Source organism: Aedes albopictus, chromosome 3 (assembly GCF_035046485.1).
Source record: "Aedes albopictus strain Foshan chromosome 3, AalbF5, whole genome shotgun sequence".
In the NCBI taxonomy this organism is placed as follows: Eukaryota; Metazoa; Arthropoda; class Insecta; order Diptera; family Culicidae; genus Aedes; species Aedes albopictus.
This window is the reverse complement of record NC_085138.1, coordinates 115561641-115582709: the sequence shown is the minus strand read 5'-3', so window position 1 is coordinate 115582709 and position 21069 is coordinate 115561641. Positions and strand designations below refer to the sequence as shown.

At 37.9% G+C, this 21069-nt stretch overlaps 1 protein-coding gene across 1 annotated transcript; it reads left to right on the top strand.

Annotated features, from left to right (window-relative positions):
- Window positions 1-9282: 9282 nt before the first annotated feature.
- On the top strand, window positions 9283-20607 carry LOC109430420 (cytochrome P450 4c21-like). Its single transcript, XM_019706483.3, has 6 exons — window positions 9283-10420; window positions 19237-19486; window positions 19548-19674; window positions 19733-19879; window positions 19934-20354; window positions 20431-20607. Exons 1-6 carry the CDS (start codon window positions 10075-10077, stop codon window positions 20595-20597), a joined length of 1458 nt encoding a protein of 485 aa, XP_019562028.3. The 5' UTR covers window positions 9283-10074; the 3' UTR covers window positions 20598-20607.
- The last annotated feature ends 462 nt before the right edge of the window (window positions 20608-21069 follow it).

The following is a 21069-nucleotide window of genomic DNA, read 5'->3' as shown; positions in this document are numbered from 1 at the left end:
AAAAAGTGATGTGACCTTTTTGTACACAGACATACATACACACATACACACACACATACACACATACACATACATACACACATACAGACATTTGCTCAATTCGTCGAACTGAGTTGATTGGTATATGTGATTCGACCCTCCGAGCTTTCTATCAAAAAGTCGTTTTTGGAGTGAACATATAGCCTTTCCAGTACACATAGTGTAAGAGAAAGGCAAAACCATATAAACTGTAAATCTTGAAAAATCTTTTGGTGAGATTGATCAACTATGTAATAAGAAAAGCAAGTTTTGAAATCTTCATTTAACTTTATAGCGCATTTTGTGTAAACAAATAAATTGGTTTTGCACAAGCTCCTAGAGTTAAATCAACTTTTTCTCTCAGAAATTCGTTATTATATGTGTTACGTGATGTATGCACGGTATCACAAAACTCTTCCAACTCAAAAGAGACGAACCAGCCAAGGGCTGAAAGTCTCTCTAATAAAGACAAATCAATCAATCTTCCAACTCAAATCTCTGAACATAGTTATTCGTATGAGATATTTATACTTATGCTACCTTACAAGCAGCTACTATATTAAGTCATATGTACAAACATTTCGAATAGGTCCCACTTGCCCCGTGAAACGGAGTATATGAAGATCTGCTACATTTTTCTCCATATGCATGATATATAAAATTTTAAAATTTTGAAATAGTTTTAATGCCCGTTAATATAGAGAAATATCCCAACAATGTCTTTTAAAACCATTGAAATTATAAACTTATTTATGTTTAGAATTTTTGGCATGACAAAATCAAACTAACACTTTTTTAGGTCCCACTTGCCCCGGGGTACCTTATTCCTAAAAGAGCCTCCGGATAACTTTGGAAATAGAATTCCTGGCTCTATTTCTGAATAATCAACGTCTATGAACTACGTTTAAAGAGGGGATTCCTGAAAGTGTGATAATCCACAAACAAATTTCAGAGGAGGTTTACAAAAAGTCTGGCATGGGGAGGAGGTTTTACATGGACATTTTTTGTGTGACATAACTTTTGGAATTTCTAAGGAATTAATGGAGCCATTTTAGGAGGCTTTCTATAGACTTTTTTTTTTGGAAAATTTATGGAGGCTCTTAAAGCATTCCAAAAATATATTTCTGAAGAAACATTCGTTTTTTTTTAAAGAAAGCCCCAGAGATATTTCTGAAACAATTCTGAATTTTTGATTTTCCAAAAATATAAGGCTGTAAGGGTTCGTAAGTTGTCATTAAAATATTCCAATGAGATATGCCGAGAATATGTGAGAGAATGTGTTTGTGGACCTCATACGAATGCCGCTTAGAATTATGTTGACAATCCATTAAAGTTTACAAAAGAGACTCGCGTAGTACCTAAAAAATAAGTTATTGCAGTAAGAAGTCATAAAAAATATAGCAGAAGATTCACAAAACGAACTTCAAACAATATGCCTAAAATGCACCAGAAACAAATTACAAACTGTTTAAATGTTTCCACTTTTAATGCTATCAAGTTTAACCTTTCTGCACCGCGCCCACGCTGCATACGACGAGCAAGGTTTTTTTTTCGTTGGTGTTGTCCTTTTTAAAACGGCGCGCGTCCTGAAGAGTTGGGGAAGATCCCATGGAGGTAATCTTGATGCAACCCTTGGGTGAATTCTCTAGGAAATTTCAGGACTCATGAAAGAATACCTGGAAAGATTCTGAATGAATAACTAGAAGGATTCTCAAAGGATTGCGTGGAATAATCTCCGGAGAAATTTTCGATACAATCCCAGGAATAATTCTCGGTGGAAGACTTGAAGACGTTTCCAATGGAGTCCAAAAATGAATTTTCGATCGAATACTAAGAGGAAATCCCGAAAGAGTTCGTGCAGTATTTGTAATATATTTTTTCGAGAAATTTTTCAAGGTTTTAAAAAATACCTGAAGAAATTCCCGATGAAGTTCCACGAGAATTCCCGAATACCTTAAGATTTTTTTCGGGGAATCATTGGGTATGTTTCCTTAAAAAATCTTTGGGAAAAAATTGCAAAGAAGTTCCAATCAAATATTTGGAGAAAATCTTCAAGAAATTCTTGGAGGAATTTCCTAAAGAGTTCTCTTGAGAAATTGCTCAATCAACTGCAGGAGTAATTCTCGTTGAAATTCCTAAAAATGATCCCGATGAAACTTTGGATTAATTCCTGAAGGGTGCTTTGGAAGCATTCTGCAAAAAAAAAACCTTCGCAAAAGTTTTCCAATAACTCTGAGCAGATTCCTCGAAGAATCCGTAAAGAAGTTCCAGATGGGATTTTCGATGCAGGAAATTTTGATGGCATTCCGAGAGAAATAATGTAATGAATGAATCTGAAGAAAATTCTTATTCTAATGAAATTCCAATAGGATTTTACTTGAAAAGATAAAAAATTCAAATTCATTAAGACAATCATGAAAACTATAATAAGTTGTATAGAAAAATAAAAATCGATATATTCGATAAAATTATAATTTTATCTATCTGAATTCTAGCTTTATTTTACTTAAAAAGATAAAAAAAAACGTCAAAACGTTACATCATAAAACCCCATGGAAAATTTGCGAAGGAAGCCTTGGAGGAATTTCCAATGATTTTCTCAAGGGCCTCCCAAAAATTTGCCTGAAGAGATCTTAATAATTGTCCTTGGTACAATTTCCAGAGGAATCCCTGGAGCATTGCGGTATTGGCATAAATAAATAAACAAATTCTTTTTTTAAATAGTACATAAGACTGGGAAAATGATCTAATAAAATAAAAACCATGGACGACTTTTTCGTAAAATTTTCACTGAATGTTTATGGATCAGCTCCTAAATATCATGGGTAATTTCCCAAATTTTATTGATCATGTTCAAACTGTTATGGATCGTTTCCAAAATTTTATGGATCTTTTGCTTGGTTTTATGGATCGTTCTCCAATTTTTTATGAATCATTTTTCATATTTTTGGATCGTTTTCATATTTTCTATGGATTGTCTTCCTAAATCACATACATACATTTATTTGTTCAACATCATTAACTTGAAAATGGCTCTTCCAGTCTTGACAAAATTCAAATACAGTTATTTAATCTTGTCCGACGTTTCAGTCTCATTTAGGACCTTCCTCAGAGACTCAATAATTGCCGATTTTTCGTAGAGTGTTGTTTTATCGAACAATGATTGTCGGACGGATGGAGTTTTCCCGCTCAGCAGTTAACGGTTAAGATTCGGTAACTGTGGAAAAGCCCTTCCGGAATTTTACCGCTCTGGAACTTGACACCTTGCACTTGGTCGATCACCATTGCTTTACCGTTAACTGCTGGGCGGGAAAACTCCATCCGTCCGACAATCATTGTTCGATAAAACAACACTCTACGAAAAATCGGCAATAATTGAGTCACCGAGGAAGGTCCTAAATGAGACTGAAACGTCAGACAAAATTAAAAAGCTGATGTTGAACAAATAAATGTACATATGTTGTATGTAATTTAGGAAAACGATCCATAGAAAATATGAAAACGATCCAAAAATATGAAAAATGATTCATAAAAAATCATAGAACGATCCATAAAACCAAGCAAATGATCCATAAAATTTTGGAAACGATCCATACCAGTTTGAACATGATCCATAAAATTTGGGAAATTATCCATGATATTTAGGAGCTGATCCATAAACTTTCAATGAAAATTTTACGAGAAAGTCGTCCATGGTTTTTATTTTATATTGTTTTGGATCATTTTCCCAGTTTTATTACCATTTCAAAAAAGAATTTATTTATTTATTTATTATTTTATGCCAATACCGCAATGCTCCAGAGATACCATCCTTACCAGCTGCTTTGTTGGTTTTGAGCTGGCGATTGGCATCCTTAACTTCGTTTAGCATGGGAGTTGGTTCATTTCCGTCCTCCGCTGCACTGGCGTCGTCGTTTCTTACGTTGCCGTGGGCTCCCTTGCCTACGTTCTTCACGCCGTTCAGGTGCTGATCGAAGTGCTGCTTCCACCTTTCGATCACCTCACGTCCGTCCGTCAAAGGGCCTCCGTCTTTATCCCTGCATATTTCGGCTCGTGGCACGAAGCCCTTGCGGGATGCGTTGAGCTTCTGATAGAACATCCGTGTTTCTTGGGAACGGCACAGCAGTTCCATTTCTTCACACTCCGCTTCTTCCAGGCGGTGCTTTCTCTCCCGAAAGAGGCGGGTCTGATGTTTCCGCTTCTGTTTATAACGTTCCACGTTCTGTAGGGTCCCTTGCTGCAGCATTACCGTCTGTGTTGCATTCTTCTCCTTCTCCTTCAAAATCACTTCGCACTCCTTTTTTTTTATTCTTAATCACTTATCCTAATTTACAGCTCTATTGTCCACTGGGGCACTACGTGAGCAATTTCAATTGACAGCTGCACTTACATTTTGTACAGCGCCTAGATTCTTATTCTACTTTATCGAACTGGTTGCCTTTCTGCTGCTTTCACTTTTCTACTTTATACCTGGTAGAATGATGAGCACAAGGATGATGGTGGATGGCCGTTGTCCGATTGGGGGTCCAGTATGAGTAGCAGTTCGCCGATGTCCAGGTGTCCAGGTCCGTTGGAGCCTTGGGCTCAGAAGAGGGTCAGTGTCCGTTGCTCTCGGGGGAAAACCAACTGACGAAAAACTGCAAGTGCCGGGGCTGGGAATCAAACCCATGATCATCCGCATATGAAGCGAACGTGTGACCAACTACGCCACGGGCCCCGGCATTCGCACTCCTTGTCGAACCATTCATTTCGTCAACTCCTTTCCAAGTACCCGATGGTGCTCTCGGCTGCGTTGCTGATGGCTGCTTTCACTGCACTCCAGCAGTCTTCTAGAGGGGCCTCACCGAGCTCGCTCTCGTCTGTCAACGCGGCCTCGAGATTCTGCGCGCATACTGAGGCGACATTCGGTTGCTTCAGTCGCTCAAGGTTGTACCGTGGCAGTCGCCGGTACCGTACATTATTGATGACGGAAAGTTCTGGGCGCAGTTTGACCATCACCATATGGTGGTCAGAGTCAATGTTAACGCCACGATAAGTCCTGACGTTGATAATGTCGGAGAAGTGCCTTCCGTCAATCAGAACGTGGTCGATTTGCGATTCCGTCTGCTGAGGTGATCTCCAGGTGTAACGAAAAGAGAAGCTGTGTTGGAAAAGGTGCTACGTATGGCCATATTTTTGGAGGCGGCGAAATCAATGAGTCGTAGGCCGTTTTCGTTCGTCTGCTGGTGGGCGCTGAACTTACCAATCGTCGGTCTGAATTCCTCCTCCTGGCCTACCTGAGCGTTCAAATCTCCTATGATGATCTTGACGTCGTGGCTTGGGCAGCAATCGTACTCGCGTTCGAGCTGCGCGTAAAATGCGTCCTTGTCATCATCAGTACTTCCGGAGAGTGGGCTGTGCACGTTTATTATGCTGGAGTTGAAGAATCAGCCTTTGATCCTCAACCTGCACATTCTTTCGTCGATCGGCCACCAACCGATCACGCGCCTCTGCATATCACCCATCACGATAAAAGCTGTTCCCAGCTCGCGTGTATTGCCGCAGCTCTGGTAGATGGTATGATTACCTCTAAACGTTCGCACCATGGATCCTGTCCAACACACCTCCTGCAGCGCTACGATGCCGAACCCGCGGTCCTTTAGTAGATCGGCGAGTATGCGGGTGCTCCCAATGAAATTGAGAGATCGGCAGTTCCACGTACCGAGTTTCCAATCGCAAGTCCTTTTTGTTCGCTGGGATCATTGCCGTTGGTCTCGGTTCGTATTATTCTGTTGCTGATTTTCCGTTACAATGGTTTTTTACGGCTGGCTCGTAGGGCCTGACACCAACCCCCTAGTTTCCGGAGGACCATAGTGCACAGTTGAGCTTAGAGTCCTTCCCTGGCACTCGGACGTCGATCAGCCGCCCCTAACATGGGGATCAGACGCTGTTGTGAGCCGCTCCTCCTGGAGAACAGACGCTCTGGTTTACCGAAGCAAACCCCCCCCCTTCCCTGTCAGCCTACGACCAAAGTTCCCACCGGGGTTGGTTACCCCGTCTTCCCTAAGGTTGCTCATAGTTTCCGGCCGGTACCGCGTGGAGGTAGGGATAGGAGTTGCTGGGAGAGGCTATAGTATCGTTGCTGCCATGGTTTGTCCTGTCTGGCTCATTTATCCGCCTACATGTGTGTACTTTCTATTAGCCGCATTCACCCGACTTTTGCTGCTCCATATTTCAAGCTTTACGTTTTGCTGCTTCAGGTGTACAGTTCTGCCATGGAATCCTAACGCACCGTCCATCGTTGCTTTTATTGGTCTGGTAAATTTCCGGGGAAAGTTGTTCTCGTCCATAGTTCTGGGAGGTAGATACTGTCGTAATTCGCCTTGAAGTCGATGAACAGGTTGGCATTCATTGAATTTCTGGAGGATTTTCTGTACGGTAATTATCTCGTCCATTGCCGACTAACCGTCGATGAAACTGGCTTGATAGCTTCCCACGAACAAATTTACTTCAGTATATAAAATTCTCGTAGTGAACCCTCGTAGTCATTTACTTTAGGTGAAAGACGACTGAAAATGATTTGTGATAACACTTTGTAGACGGCATTCAGAATGGCTATTGCTCGAAAGTTCTTACACATCAACCTTTCTTCCATCTTTCTGGTAGCTGTTCGGTTTCCTAGATCCTGACTAATAACCGGTGCAGAAAGGTGGCCAACTTCTCCGAAGCCATCTTGATGAGTTCTGCTGCGATGCTATCCTTACCAGCTGCTTTGTTGGTTTTGAGCTAGTGGATGGCATCCTTGAAATCCCTCAGCGTGGGAGCTGGCTCGTTGCTCCTCTGCTGCATTGACGTGGTTGTGTCCTCCGTTGCCGTGGTCTTCCGGACCTAAGTTTTCCACGCTGTTTAAGTGCTGCTTCCATAATTCGATCACCCCAAGTCCGTCCTTTAAGGGTCTCGCGTCCTTGTCCCAGTGTTGGGGCGGGAGTTGTCGGAACTCTTTTGAGCAAGGAACCAAACAAGACGTAGAATCCAGAACGCTAAAAGCTGTATATATTTAGGGATAAGTGATGATTATTATAACACTATCAACAGTACTCCCACTACTGGTTTGATCCTACTCCCTGACTATTACCAACAAATTTATTCCCTTATATTCCTTATGTAACTCCAACTGTAAATATGTTGTAAGTTGCATCAAATTCATCAATATGTACCTAATTGCTTATTGCCCAGGGGTGTCAGAGGCGTTGCACGTTGGCTTCAGGGGTATTTTCGGGGAGTTTCGAAGGAGTTACATGGGGTCCGAGGGGGTGTTAGGGGGATTTCGAATGCATTTCAGACAGCTTCAGATCATTTTTGGCAAAATTCAGAGGTGTTACTCAAGCGTTACGCAGGCGTTTTTGGGGGTTTCTGAGGGTCTCAGGGGTGTTACAAGGGATTTTGAGAGGTGTTAAGGAGGCCAACATACATATTCTGAAAATACATTTCGGATCACAGCTCTTAAGTAAGCTTCAGGGAAATTTAAGCACACAATTTATGCATGTAGATTCGATGACTTATGCTCAAGAAAGTTCATAGGAATCCTTAAAAAGTCCCAAAAGAACCCCATTCTCTCTCATTGCTCCCCCCTGAGCGCTCGATAAACTCCCCTTAACTCCACTTGCAACTTAATTCCCTTAAACCAACCTTATCCTTTATCTAAAACAATCCAACTGCTATGACCACAATCAGATTCCATTTAGGTAACGTTCCATAAATGGAGGGACCTAAAGGGATTTTACCTAAATGTATTCGACCTAAATTGAGGTTTGAGTATACAGTATCAGTAACAGTTTTATTTCCTCGCACTGCACTTCTTCCTGGTGGCGTTTTATTTCCACTCTAAAGAGACCTATCTGTTGTTTCCGCTTTTGTTCGCATCTTATCACATTCTGCCAAGTTTCATACTGCAGCATTGATGCCGCCGTACTGCGTTCTTCTTCTCCAAAATCGCTCCGAACTCCTCGTCGAACCATTCGTTCCGTCGACTCCTTTCCACGTACGCAATGGTGCTCCAGGCTGCGTCGTTGATGGCTGTTTTTACTGTTCTCCAGGAGTCCTCTAGAGGGGCCACATCGAGCTCGCCCTCGTCTGGCAATGCTGCCGATTCGGCGCATATGATGAGGCGACATCCGGTTGCTTCATACGTTCAAGGTTGTACCGTGGCGGCCGTCGGTACCGTATAGTGTTGGTCGGAGTCGATGCTAGCACCACGATAGGTCCTGACGTCGATAATGTCGGAAAAGTGCCGTCCATCAATCAGAACGTGGTCGATTTAAGATTCCGTCTGCTGCGCTGATCTTCAAGTGTAACGATAGGAGAGGCTGTGTTGGAAAGGGAGAGCTGTGCTCGTTTGTTATGCTGAAGTTGAAAAATCGGCCGTTGATCCTCAACTTGCAAATTCTTGCGTCGATCGGCCTCTGACCATTATCTTTGGTAAACAAAAGAAGGCTTTCCATGTCAATAAAAAGGGCAAAAGAAATTGCTGCGCTCTGCGTATTTCAAGTTTATGTATCTTTCACACTAAACAAACAAAAACTTGGGATTATTGAAATAGTATTTAAATCGCTTTCAAATATATATTTACAGGTATTCCGCTATCACTTATAGGGTTGTTACCATTTATTTACCTATTTCCAGCCAGGTTTTGCGACAAAAATAGTTAACTATCGTGTACACTGAAAACGAAACCGTCCATCTGTAATTTGACGAATGACACTTGTAACTGCTCGCAACTAACCTGTCCTGCCCGTCGAACGAACATCCATAATTGTTAATTATCATTACCCGCCGCGAGCAACAATTTATGCTCCACTGCTGCAGCCAGCAGCAGTGAGTGTCCCCCATGCAAACATATGAACGCATTTCAGCATTCCCACTGATGATTATTGAACCCTTGGGTATTCCAGTCGGTAAAGTGCGCCAACCAGCAACGCCACTGCTATGTACTACGAAATGGACTTCGGACGGATCAATCAGTTCTGTGAGCAAAAATTATGACCACCCATAAATTTGATTACAGAGTACGCCAAAGCCATTCCGGAGTCTTTTGAACAACTGCGACTGTGACGACGCGGCGTTGGAGTATTGCTGCGGTACTTGAGATTGCGCAATTTCCCCCGCGTCTTGAGCCGTCCGTTGAGTGGTTTTTCCAGTTTGGTTGCGGAATTTTCACCATCAACAACGATCTGAACTGCGCGATTAGATCAATGCCCCTGAATGGGGGGAGAGCGCATAAGGACGAGTGAAGTGTTTTTCTAGAACGTTTTGAACCGTTGATCAAGGTGAACGATATGATTTAGGTATGGTTGCACTCTAGCACTTACTTCTGTAGAACTCAGCGTGAAGGTCGCTGAACCTGATCGGTAAAATTTATCACAAAAGATTAAAGCCTTTTTGATAAAATGTTTGCCACGTTCCAACGTATGTGCGGAAATGCGAGCACCACTTAATCCGTCGAGTAATCCGTGCTAAGCCACTTCGGATCGTGGCTGTAGCTAATTTGATTTTCCAACCATTTCGATCGATAAGCCACAACCAACCCCGGTGGGAATTGAAATTCAACCACCACCCTTCGATGAACACGGCGAGCACTTATTTAGCAAAGCGAGGTGCTAATAAGGGCTTACGACTTACAAATCAGATTGGTGCTCACTCACTAGAGACTGCAGCTGTTGTGCTGTGTTAGGGCGCGTATGTTTGCTTGCAGGGAAATACACGTGGACGGGGACATTCCATGCACAACAAAGTGAACAATGATGGGCTACTCAAGCCAGAATCGGTATGATTAATTGCGGTGAAAGAAAATTTGATGTGGTGTTGATCTGTATATGTGTAATGCACGTCATGCTAATATACAGATTGAAGCAGTAAAATCAGATTATTGTCCAGGAAAACGCGATCATCTATCAAACACGCAATGATTCTGAACAAAATGTTTGCATCCAGGTTATTCTTCCTCAAACAGTATACGGGCAGTACGCAACAGAACTTTTCCGGGAGAGTATCGAAACAACCTATTCATCGCTTAGCAAAATGTTGCTGATCGCTATTTTTATCACATTGTTGATAGTTCTACTGTTCATAAAATTCATAGAGCCCTTGATACAGTTACGCAACGTACCATCTGTACGACCGTGGTATCCTCTTGTAGGAAATGTGTTTCTTTTTCTCGGGAAAACCGGTGAACAGTTGTTCGTTATGATGAATTCGGTCTTTGCGCGACATGATCGGCTGTTTTTGCTGTGGTTCGGAATACGTCCAGTCGTTGGAGTTTGCCACCCGGATTTGATCCGTAAAGTGTTGACCAGTGGAACGTGCTTGGAAAAGCCGTTCTTCTATCGGTTCTCTCGCACCGATCAAGGATTGTGGGCTGCCAAAAGTGAGTATGGTCAGGAAGTTCTTGCGAAAGAGAACTCCAATCGATTCGTCATCAGAAGAAATTGGAAGAACTTTAACAATCCTTGAAGAAATACAGTAAAACATTCCTGGAGGATTACAGGAGAGGTTTGTTGAGGAACTGCTTGAGCAATTTCTGAAGCAAACTTTGTAAGAATTGAGAAGAAATCTTTGAAAAAAAAAACCGTAAAGGAAATCTTAAAGATGTTCATACAATATTACTATTTCTTAACAAATCAATGAATAATTTCTGAAGAAATTCTGGAAGAAATTCCTGCAAAAACTCTTGGACTACTGAATATGTCTCTGGAGATATTTCGGAACGAATCCATAGAGAAGCGTCAGAGAGAAATTTCTCTAGAGAAATTTCTGCCCGGATTTCTGAAAGATTTGTTTTTTAAGAAATCGATAGTCAAATTTCTATATGAATTCAGAGGAATTCTTGAAATAAGCCAATAATAATGAATTCAAAAAAAGCTGAAGATATCGGAAAAAAAGATTTTTTGATGAAATTCCTGAAAAAATACTTGGAAGAACTCCCTGATATAATTCACAAAATAGGCTTCAACGGAAATTTACGAAGTAGCCATTTATAAAGACCCAGAACGTGCTTTATAAGGGGCAAAAACAAATGAAAAAACCTGTGCAAATATATCCCCGAGCAGAAGGGAATGGCAAGAGTATAATAAAATATATTATTTTGGCAAAATAACTGAGTAACGGAAAGATTTATTTTTATGTTATTAACATAACATATCATGTTATAAACTTGACTGTCATAAGCGGCAAAATAACAAAAATCATAACAAAAAAAATGTTCCTGGAAGACCAGTTAAATAACACGTTTTGTTAGTTTCAATAACAACTTAATAATAGCGAATTTATAGAATATTCAATAACAAATTTTGAAATAAATAAGTTATTGAAAACAATCAGAAAACAGTATGAGTTATTATATCAAAATCAGAGTGGCCTCGATGCAGAAAAAGCAATATAAATAGAATGTCTAAAAATAATCAAGCTCTTTTTCTTGGTGACTGGCTTCATTTTGACATTTTTGTTTTTGACATTTTTGTCCGAAATGTGTAGTTCATCCTGGAATTCCATCAGCTGATCCAAGACGTAAAACGGCTAACACTTTGTTGCAATTTCTATATACATACTCGTACCCGACTGAAACTGAAAAAACAGGTATATTTATCACAGTGCTTGTACAACAAAAGGCTGAGAAAATAATATGTTCTCATCAGTTCCTCACGGAATACTGTGAACAACGTTAATCTCGAATGGTGTAGTTTTGATTGCGAAGCTTGTTATTGTTGTGTTATTAAATAAATATCAAATATTTTTACAGTCTCAGTAACACAATAGTAACTGAACTTATGCTACTACAAAATATGTTATTGAAATGTAATGTAATGAAAATATACCAATAGCACGATCATAACAAAATAAGATTGTCTAACAAAACATGTTACGAAACGGTAATACCTCAATAAGTTAATAATAACAAACCAAGATATAAAAACAGGTTGTATGATTCCGTTGTTATTATTTTGATATTCTCCTCTGCTCGGGTGTAGAAAAATTTTCTGGACTAATTTTAGAATAACATCTTGAAACAATCAGTGGAGATAGTTTTAGAGGTATCCAAGGGTTCGTTCAAATATTACGTAACGCTAAGGGGGGAGGGAGGGGATCTAGCGCTGTGTTACGCCTCCTACAAAATTCCAAAATTTTCCATACAAAAGTTGTTACGTGGGGGAGGGAGGGGGTCTAAAATTGACAAATATTGCGTTACGTAATATTTGAATGAACCCCAAGGGTGTAATTCTGGAAGATTTTCTAATAAAAAGCATCTTTATACCCGGAAAAATTACTTTAGGAATCTCGGTATAAATTTCGGCATTTTTATTTTTTAAGGAAACCATGTAGGAGTTCTTACTGAAATTTTCAACGGAATCTCAGAAAAAAATCCTGAAATAATCCCTGGAATGGATAGGTAAACAACCCTCTTTTAAAAAAAAATAATCCTAGAATATTTTATGGAGAAACTGCTGGAGGAATTTTGGAAATAATCATTGGAATAGAAAAGAAGTGTTTCTTAAGGAATCCCTAGGAAAAAAAAAACCCTGGAGATGCTTTTTAACTGCTGGATGGGTTAGGTATTTTTATTAGAAGGATATGCAGCAGCCCGAGGCTGTTCATCTGTATTTTTTTCATCGGGTGTCCGACAATTTGGTCAAATGACGTTTAGTCGAATACCGTTTGGCCAAATGTTGTTTAGCACAACGATTATTTGCCGAATGTCATCTGGCCGAACGGGTGTTTTGGCCGAATGCTGTTTGGCCTAATTATGTTCAAAAGAATTCAGAGGAACATGTTGGCATTCTCACTGCCAATACAATCGTCACTAAATTCACTTAATCATCGATTATTCTTTTTGTTTTTTTTTTTTCAATTCAGGGATTAATTGGCGTTCAATCTGTCATTTTTTTATCTGTGATTTCTCTTTCTTTAAATAATAGGCTGTTCTTTCGAGTTGTACTGATGTGGAGAACAATGGCACGACCACACAAGCTGATCATTTATTTTTCGCTCGAGCGGTATTCAGCAAAATGGCCTGAAACCGGTTCATCTCTTAGGATAAGGAGTTATTTATTAAGGAATTCAAGGCAGAGTTCATAAATAAATTTGGAAATTTTGGGAAGAACTATAATAGATGATTTTCTGTTGAGATGATTTCTCAAGTATTCCTCGAAGATATTGCAACAGTTAACGTGAAACAATTCTATAAAACTGTTAGATAAATTTCTGAATAAAAAATATCATTTCGATGGGATATCTGAAGACATAAGCGTATGATTCTCTGTAGAAATCTATTGGAGAATTCCTCAATTAATCCGTGAAAGTTTATAGGTTTTATAGGAAACCTTCCAGAATTTTTCATAAAAATCTTTGGAATAATTTTTGTGAGAATCCTTGGAAGGATTTCCTTACAAATTATTTTAAGAACTCCTTAAGTAATCCAAACAAGATTTTTAAAAAGAAATTTTTGAGAATAGAGGATACTCAACGGAAACCGTAGAAATTTTTTTTGGAGTATTATCTGAGAATATGAACACTTGAAGAATTTCTGAAGAGATTCTGTGAGGTAGAATCTCGGCAGAAACTCTTGACCCAGGAACTTCTGAAGGAATTTCTGAGTATGTCGCTAAAGTAAGAAACTGTACTAATTTCCTTGAGAATCTCCAATAAAATCACAGGAGAAATGCCTTAATTAATCCCAGAAAGAATTTTTGGAGGAATTTCCGAAATCATCTTTAGAATCTGAATCGATTCTTAAGAAATCCCTGGAGAATTTTTTTGAACGAAAAAAAAGGAGGAGGTTTCGAAAGATTTTGGAAGATTTTCCGAAGGAGTTTCTGAATTAATTTCTGAATGAAATCGTCAAAGAATCATAAAGGAAAAACAGGGTTTTTCATTGGAAACCTTTGCCAAATTTTTGGAGAAATCTACAACAATTTCTGAAGTAATCCTTTGAAGAATTTCTTTAGAAACTATTAGAGGAATTTCAACAGAAAAAATCTTCTTAAAATTTACGGAGGATTCCCTTGTGAATTTTTCAAATAAATCCTTGAAGAATTTTTTGGACAAATCTGTGATCGAACTTCTGTGGAAAATAAGAGGGGCAATCGTTGAAGAAATGTTAAATGAAAACTGGAGATTGATTTGAGGTACTTAATAAGGTATTTAATGACTTTAAACTTAATGAGGTATTTATTACCAAGAGGAATTTTTGAAGGAATCTTGAAATAATATTAGAATGAATCGCCAGAGTAGTTTCTGAATAATCGCATAGCTGCAATTCTTTAACAATCCATGTAAGACATTCTAAACGGATTCCTAATTATTTTTTTTAGGGATTCCCAATTGAAAGCTTTTGAGGAATCCTTAGAGAATTTTATTGGAACAATCCCTGATATATTGAAATAAATCTTAAGATAGCTTTTATCAGGAATCTGTGAAATAATTTCTCAAGAAATAACCAATAGAATCATTTGAAAAAATTCCGAAAGTATACCTTGACCTATTTCTTAACAAGTTCTCGGACGAAAACCCTTTTGATTAATTAAAAAGGAATCTCTGAAGGAATTTCCGAAAGAATCACTGGAGAAAAATCCTGGAGGAATCCATAGAATATTTTGTAGAAGAATCCTTGAAGAAATTTCTTAACAAATCTCTGGGCGATTTTCTTGAGGAATCTTTTGTTGCAAACTCTGATGGAATTTGAAAGATTTCACCAAGGAAAGCTTGGAAGGTTTTATGAAAAATTTTAGGTATCTCCAGTAAGCCTTGTGGTTAAGGCTATAATTCGCCAATCCGGAGACGGCGAAATCGATTCCCGTTCCGGTAGGGAAATGTTTCTCGACTCCCTGTGCATAGTGTATCATATTATACTCGCCTTTCAATACACAAATTTATGCAATGGCAGGCAGAAGAACCCCTGCAATTAGTAACTGTGGAAGTGCTCGTAGAACACTAAGTTGAAGCGAGACTGGTCAAATCCCAGTGGGGACGTAGAGCCATAAAAATAAGAAGAATGAAATAATTCTAGGAGAAATGTTTAAAGTAATCTCTGGACGCTTATCTTTAAAATTCCCAGAAGATGTTTCAAAGCATACATGAAAAAGAATCACTGATGGAATTTTATGGAAGGAGAAACAAACGATTTCTCTAGGAATCTGTAGGAATTTATGAAGGAAACACTGTAGATTTTTTGAAAGAAAAATTTCTGAATATTTGAATCAATAATTAGAAAAATTTCTGAAGGAATTCTTGCTAAATTTTCCAGTAGACTATTTGAGACATTTCTGTAGAAGTCTCGGATAAATTTCTGATGGAATCCGTAACATTTATGTAGGATTCCTAGAATCCATTGAAGATTTTCTGCATTAATCCATGGAAGGTTTTTATAGGATCAAAGGAAATTTCTGGAAAAACCTTTGGAACAATTTTTGAAAGAATCTTCAAAAGACCTTTTTCGGAAATTATTTGTGTATCTCAATGCATGCGAGACTTTCAAAAAAAAAAAAACCTTTGAGAAATTTTCAGAGGATTCAAGTGAATTCTTAAAACCTTTTTTGAAAGAATTTGTGAATAAATTTCGGGAGGAATTCTTAAAGGAATACGAAATGGAAGCTTGTAGGACTTTTTAAAAGATTTGTTGAAAGATTGTCTGTGTAAATAAATTAATGTAAATCTTTTGAAGCAATCTCTGAAGAAATTTGTGAAAAAATTTGTTCTGAGGAAATTCTTAAAATAATATTTGGATGGATCGCTGATGCAATTTCAGAAGAATCTAATTTTAGAATTTCTAGAGAATCCATGCTTTCTGAAAGGATTTCTAGTAAGATTCCTGGGAAGTGATTAGGTATGCCCTCGATCAAATGTTTTAAACAGGGAAATAAGTATACAAATTAATCTTTAGAGGATATGTTGAGAAACCTGCTATTTTTTCGCATCATAGGATTACTGGAGGAATAAATGAAAAAAAAAACAAAGGAACCTTGTTGGACCTACAGAGTTTACAGATACTATGTACCTTGACCATTTTCTGAAGAAGTTATTAAACGATTTTCTGAAAAACCTCTAGATGAATTTCAAAAGAAATCTCTGAAGGAAATTCTTAAGGAACCCATGCGGAAATGTGTAAATTATAACTTGAGGAATTTCTGTTCGAATCCCTGGAACAATTTGAAAATAAATCCCCAGAGGAATGTCTGAAGAAGCTTATCCTAGCAATTGAAATAAGATTTTCTAAAAGAAACCCTGTAGAAAATTTCCGAACTTCCGATTTCTTGGAGATTCTTTAGAAGGATACATGGAGGAACTCCTAGTCAAAATCTTGAGAAAATTTTCAATAGATTATTTTCAAGTTTTACCCCTCTAAAGACTTTCTGAAGGCATCAAAGAAGCCTTTTTTCCTAAATCTTGATGAATTTTAAACGAAATTTCTGACTAAATTTCAGAAGATGTTTTTGGGAGATTTTTTTTGAAAACCACATGGATGTATTTCTGAAGGAATTTCTGAAGCATTGTCTGAAGGAATATTGGAGAAAATTTTCTACAAAATTCTTGGGTGAGTTTCTTAAAGAGTCCTTGAAAGAATTATGCGTGATTCCCTCAAACATTTTTTGATAACATTTCTGGATGAATACCCAATAGAGTTTCTGAGAGCATCTCTGCACACCAAATGCTTTCAGCAATATTCGCCGAGCTGAAGGGTTCAGCATTTTTTTTCTGCTGAACTTTAATCAAAGTCTGCTGAATTTAAGCAAAACGTTACTGGTGATAAGCACAGTTAACTGAACAAATCGGCAAATTTTGCTGAATTTCAGAAAAATAATTGCTGAAACCTTCAGCTAGGCCAAATTCAGCAGAATTTGCTGAAAACCTTAATCGATGTTTGGGGTGTGCAGAAAATTTCTGAATTAGTTTTCGGAAATTTATTTAAGGAATCTCATTTGAAGTTATTATTATTTATTATTTATTTATTAAAGAGGTTTTAACAAAAACTCATTCGCCTCCGATCTCATTTGAAGCAATTTTTAAGAAAAGGAATTTCTGGAGCATAATCTGAAAATCCCCCGGAAGAATTTCCAAAAAAAATCTATTAATGATTTTGTAAAAGAAGTTTTTAGCGAAATTTCAAAATAGATATTTGGACGAATTTCCAAAGAAATTTTTGAAGGAATTTTCAAAATAATCACTGAAGGATTTGCCAAGCATTCACTGAAAAAAAATTCAAAGTGATGCTGTTGAATATTTTTTGAATAACTTGTGCAGGAATTTTGGTATGCTTTACTGGAGGAGTCCTTCAAGAATATATCGAAGAAATACCTGGACTTTTCGTAAGGTTTCTCAATAAACACCTATATGAAATTCATAACAAACTTTTGAAGGATTTTCACGAGAAATTGCTGAATAAATAAATAGAGATACTTTTTAAGGCATCCCAGATCGAATTTCAGGAAGAATCCATGGAAAATTGTTTAATCTATGCATGATTTTCTAAGTGAACTCCTTGTGAAATTTCTGAAAAAACCCTGGACGAGTTGCTTAAGCATTCACAGTCGGCGACTTTGGAATTAATCCTTGGCTGTATTTTTTGAATCCGTAAAGTAGTGGACCTGGTGAGATTGTAAGAGCTAATGCTTACCACGCCGACGACCTGGGATCCAATACCACTCTCCTCACACAAAATCCTTGTTCAAAAAGGAAGTTTTCAATTGTTAAGAAGACGCAATAACACCAAATATTCATTAGGTCAATTTTTCATAAGTTTGACCATTCTCAGTAATTTAATGTCAGATAAATCATTTTAAGAAGAAATCAATGAGCAACTTTTCAAATAGATGATCTAGAGTTTTGCTGTCTTCAAAAAAAAAAAAGTTGCATAATAAAGTCCCTGGAAAAATGCTTTTTAGAAATCAGTGTACAAAAAGTTATTGGAATAAAACGATTTTTGGGAGTAAACATTTTTTTTTTCGAAAATAACATCTTTTAAGCCATAGGAGAAGTGATTCAGAAATAATTGCTTTTCAACAGTTATATGGAATAACTGAAGAGCTAGTATTGTGATCGTGACCACCCTTATTTTACAATCGTAATATGAAGAAACTACCCTGAAAACATCGTTTAGCTAAAACTAATAATTTGTGCGTTTCTTTAGCTAGATACGGCTCTTAAAACTTATTATAATCTCACACTATCGAAGTTATCTCATTTTACAGTACCGTAAAATGGGGTAACTTTGATAGTTTTTCAGCGAATTTTCTCAATATTTTTACATGTAACAGTATTTCCTCGAGTTTTATATTTTTAAAACAAGTACTGGGGTATCAGTTATCTATTGTAATTAAAAGATTCGACAATCCAAATATTTTGGATAACTTTTAGTTTTTCAAAGAACCGAAAATCAGATTTTCATTTTGGGGTAACTTTGATAATGCCCTAAAAACACATCAAATCTCAAAAAGTAATCACAGATTCAAATCTTAGGAGTATGAACATGATGAGAGAAGTCTTAAGGAATATATTAGATAGAATTTTTGTCAAAACATTGAATTTTACTAAATTCTACATATAAAAATGAGTTTGTAGAGTATTGAGTGCAAAACACAATAAATTTAGCTACTAAAAATCTTTATCTTTGTAATAATAAATGCTTAACGGTACATCAGCATATGATTACTTGCTATCCATCGTTAGTTTTCTCTTTTTGGATAGTTTTTCAATGTTTTATTAACAAATTTTGAACAACACAGATTTATCTACATGAAATTACAAGGGCATTGCATACTTTTAGGCGTTTATCAATGTATGGAGATAATTATCCCAATTTACAAAAGTGCTTCCAATTCGTAAAAACACACTTCGTTAAGAGATTCAAGGCCAGCTTTGGAATCTTCTATGATGCATCTATCGAGAATAAGAGTCCATTCATTGAAAAAATAGTTGTAACGAAATCGTATAGCAGATTGTTTGAAGGGGTTGATAAATGACAAAAATATCAACAATTTTTATTTTTTGTCCAAAAAGTTGTATATAAACTAGATTTTAATGAAAATACGTCTAGGATGAACTTTCATATGTATAGAATTGATTTACATTTACCTTTTTCTTAACTGGTTGAAGGAATCATAGTTATAAGATAAATTACACAATGCCAGCCGAACTATCAAAGTTACCCGCATTATCAAAGATACCCCGTTTTCCTCTATTTTACCGTTACAGCATCACTTTGGCGCCATCAACGGAAAGCTTTGAATGCAACGTTTTCACCAGCGGTGTTGAAAAACTTCGTTCCAATATTTGAAGCCTTTTCGAAACAGCTAGTCCAAGATCTATCGCAACATGATGGCCGGCCAATCGATTTACTTCCAATAACATTGGCCTGTACACTGAGGATGATCGGCAACACCACAATGGGCGTTGATGCAAGCGATGAATCGGATATCGTTAAGTTCGTTTCCAACATGGATAAGTATGTTATAAATTTAGAACTTTTCAAAAATGATTTTTGGGTGACTTTTTCTGATGCCCAGGATTACAGAAATAGTCTCGAAGCGATTCCTTTCGGTTCGTCTGCATTCGGAACAAATATATCGGATGACGCCATCGTACAAAAGGGAAATTGAAATGCGACAGGAGTGCAGTGATTATACGATGAAGGTATGATCATTAGAGAAATAACGAACCACTCAATTCACATTTTTTGCTACTTTTTTAGATTTTAGATAAGAGGAAACAGAAGACCAACTCGGAGCAACCTGCACTGCACAAGGTGTTCATTGATCAGCTTCTGGAGGAAAGCGAAACTGGGCGACCCTTCTCGGATACTGAAATTGTCCAGAATGTGTACACTATGTTGACTGCAGTAAGATGATGTTTTTCGCACAATGCACTTCTTTAGAAAATTCCCACTTTACAGGGAAGTGAAACAACTGGACGATCTGTTGCCTACGCTTGTCTCATCCTGGCCGTATTCCCGGACATCCAGAAAAAGGTCTACACTGAAATCATTGGAAAGTGTTCGGATTGCACTCAACCCCTTACAATAGATACATTGGCCGAACTCACATACTTGGACGCATTCCTGAAAGAATGTCATCGACTGTACCCGGTGGCACCCTACATTGCACGGGAATCCACAGATTCCCTGGAACTCGACGGCGTAACCTTTCCAAAAGGATCGGTTTTCGTATTCAACTTCTTTGTTCTTCATCGAAACGATGCCATTTGGGGTCCTGAAAGCGATCGCTTCCATCCAGAACGGTTTCTGGATGAACGATACCCGGAGCGGAGCACGTTCGGATATCTGCCGTTCAGTGCTGGCCAGCGAAATTGTATCGGTAACGGTTGAACCTGCTGCAAAATTTCGAAATAATACAAACCTACTTAATGGAATTTTTTTCTTATATTTTCCAGGTCAACGGTACGCTACGATAAGCCTCAAAGTGATGCTTGTACATTTGGTGAGAAGTTACAAAATTGAAACGCCGCTGCGCTACGAGGATCTACGATTCAAGTTCGGGATGATGTTGGAACTTTCGAGCGAGTGTTTGGTTCTATTCAAAAAACGAGAACCATTGTGATAGAAATTGATTGACCTCAAATATTTATTGTGTTTATCATTGTAGAATTGTACGTTAACTAAACGTTAATGGATTATTATTGATATACAGTAGACGTTCGATAACTGCAACATGTTTACGTTTCACTTAGCGAACGAAATTCGGTAACTGCAACGACTGACAGATGTCAACAAGTTGTCAAACGACAATAAATAACCGTGAACGTGATCCGACTGTTCAAGCTAACATGGGGCACCATTTTGACGTTTTGCGGTGCGATAACTGCAAATTTGTTGCACTAACCGTTTGCACCGATCGAACGTCTACTGTATATCAAAAATAAAAAGTATCAAAGTATCATTCACATACAATGTAGCACTTGTGAAATTTTCACCTATACAGCCGGTGGACGCATAAATGTCCTTGCACAGACAATCGAGAAAATCGCGTCCAAAGTTCAAAAAAGTAAATTGTCGCAGCTTTGAAGTATAAG

Excerpts from the sequence above, each read along its gene's own strand:
- LOC109430420 (XM_019706483.3), top strand. The coding sequence starts at position 10,075 with ATGTTGCTGATCGCTATTTTTATCACATTGTTGATAGTTCTACTGTTC. Across the intron at positions 19,487-19,547 it reads TTCGTTTCCAACATGGATAA|GATTACAGAAATAGTCTCGA; the intron begins GTATGTTATAAA and ends TCTGATGCCCAG. Across the intron at positions 20,355-20,430 it reads TGGCCAGCGAAATTGTATCG|GTCAACGGTACGCTACGATA; the intron begins GTAACGGTTGAA and ends TATATTTTCCAG.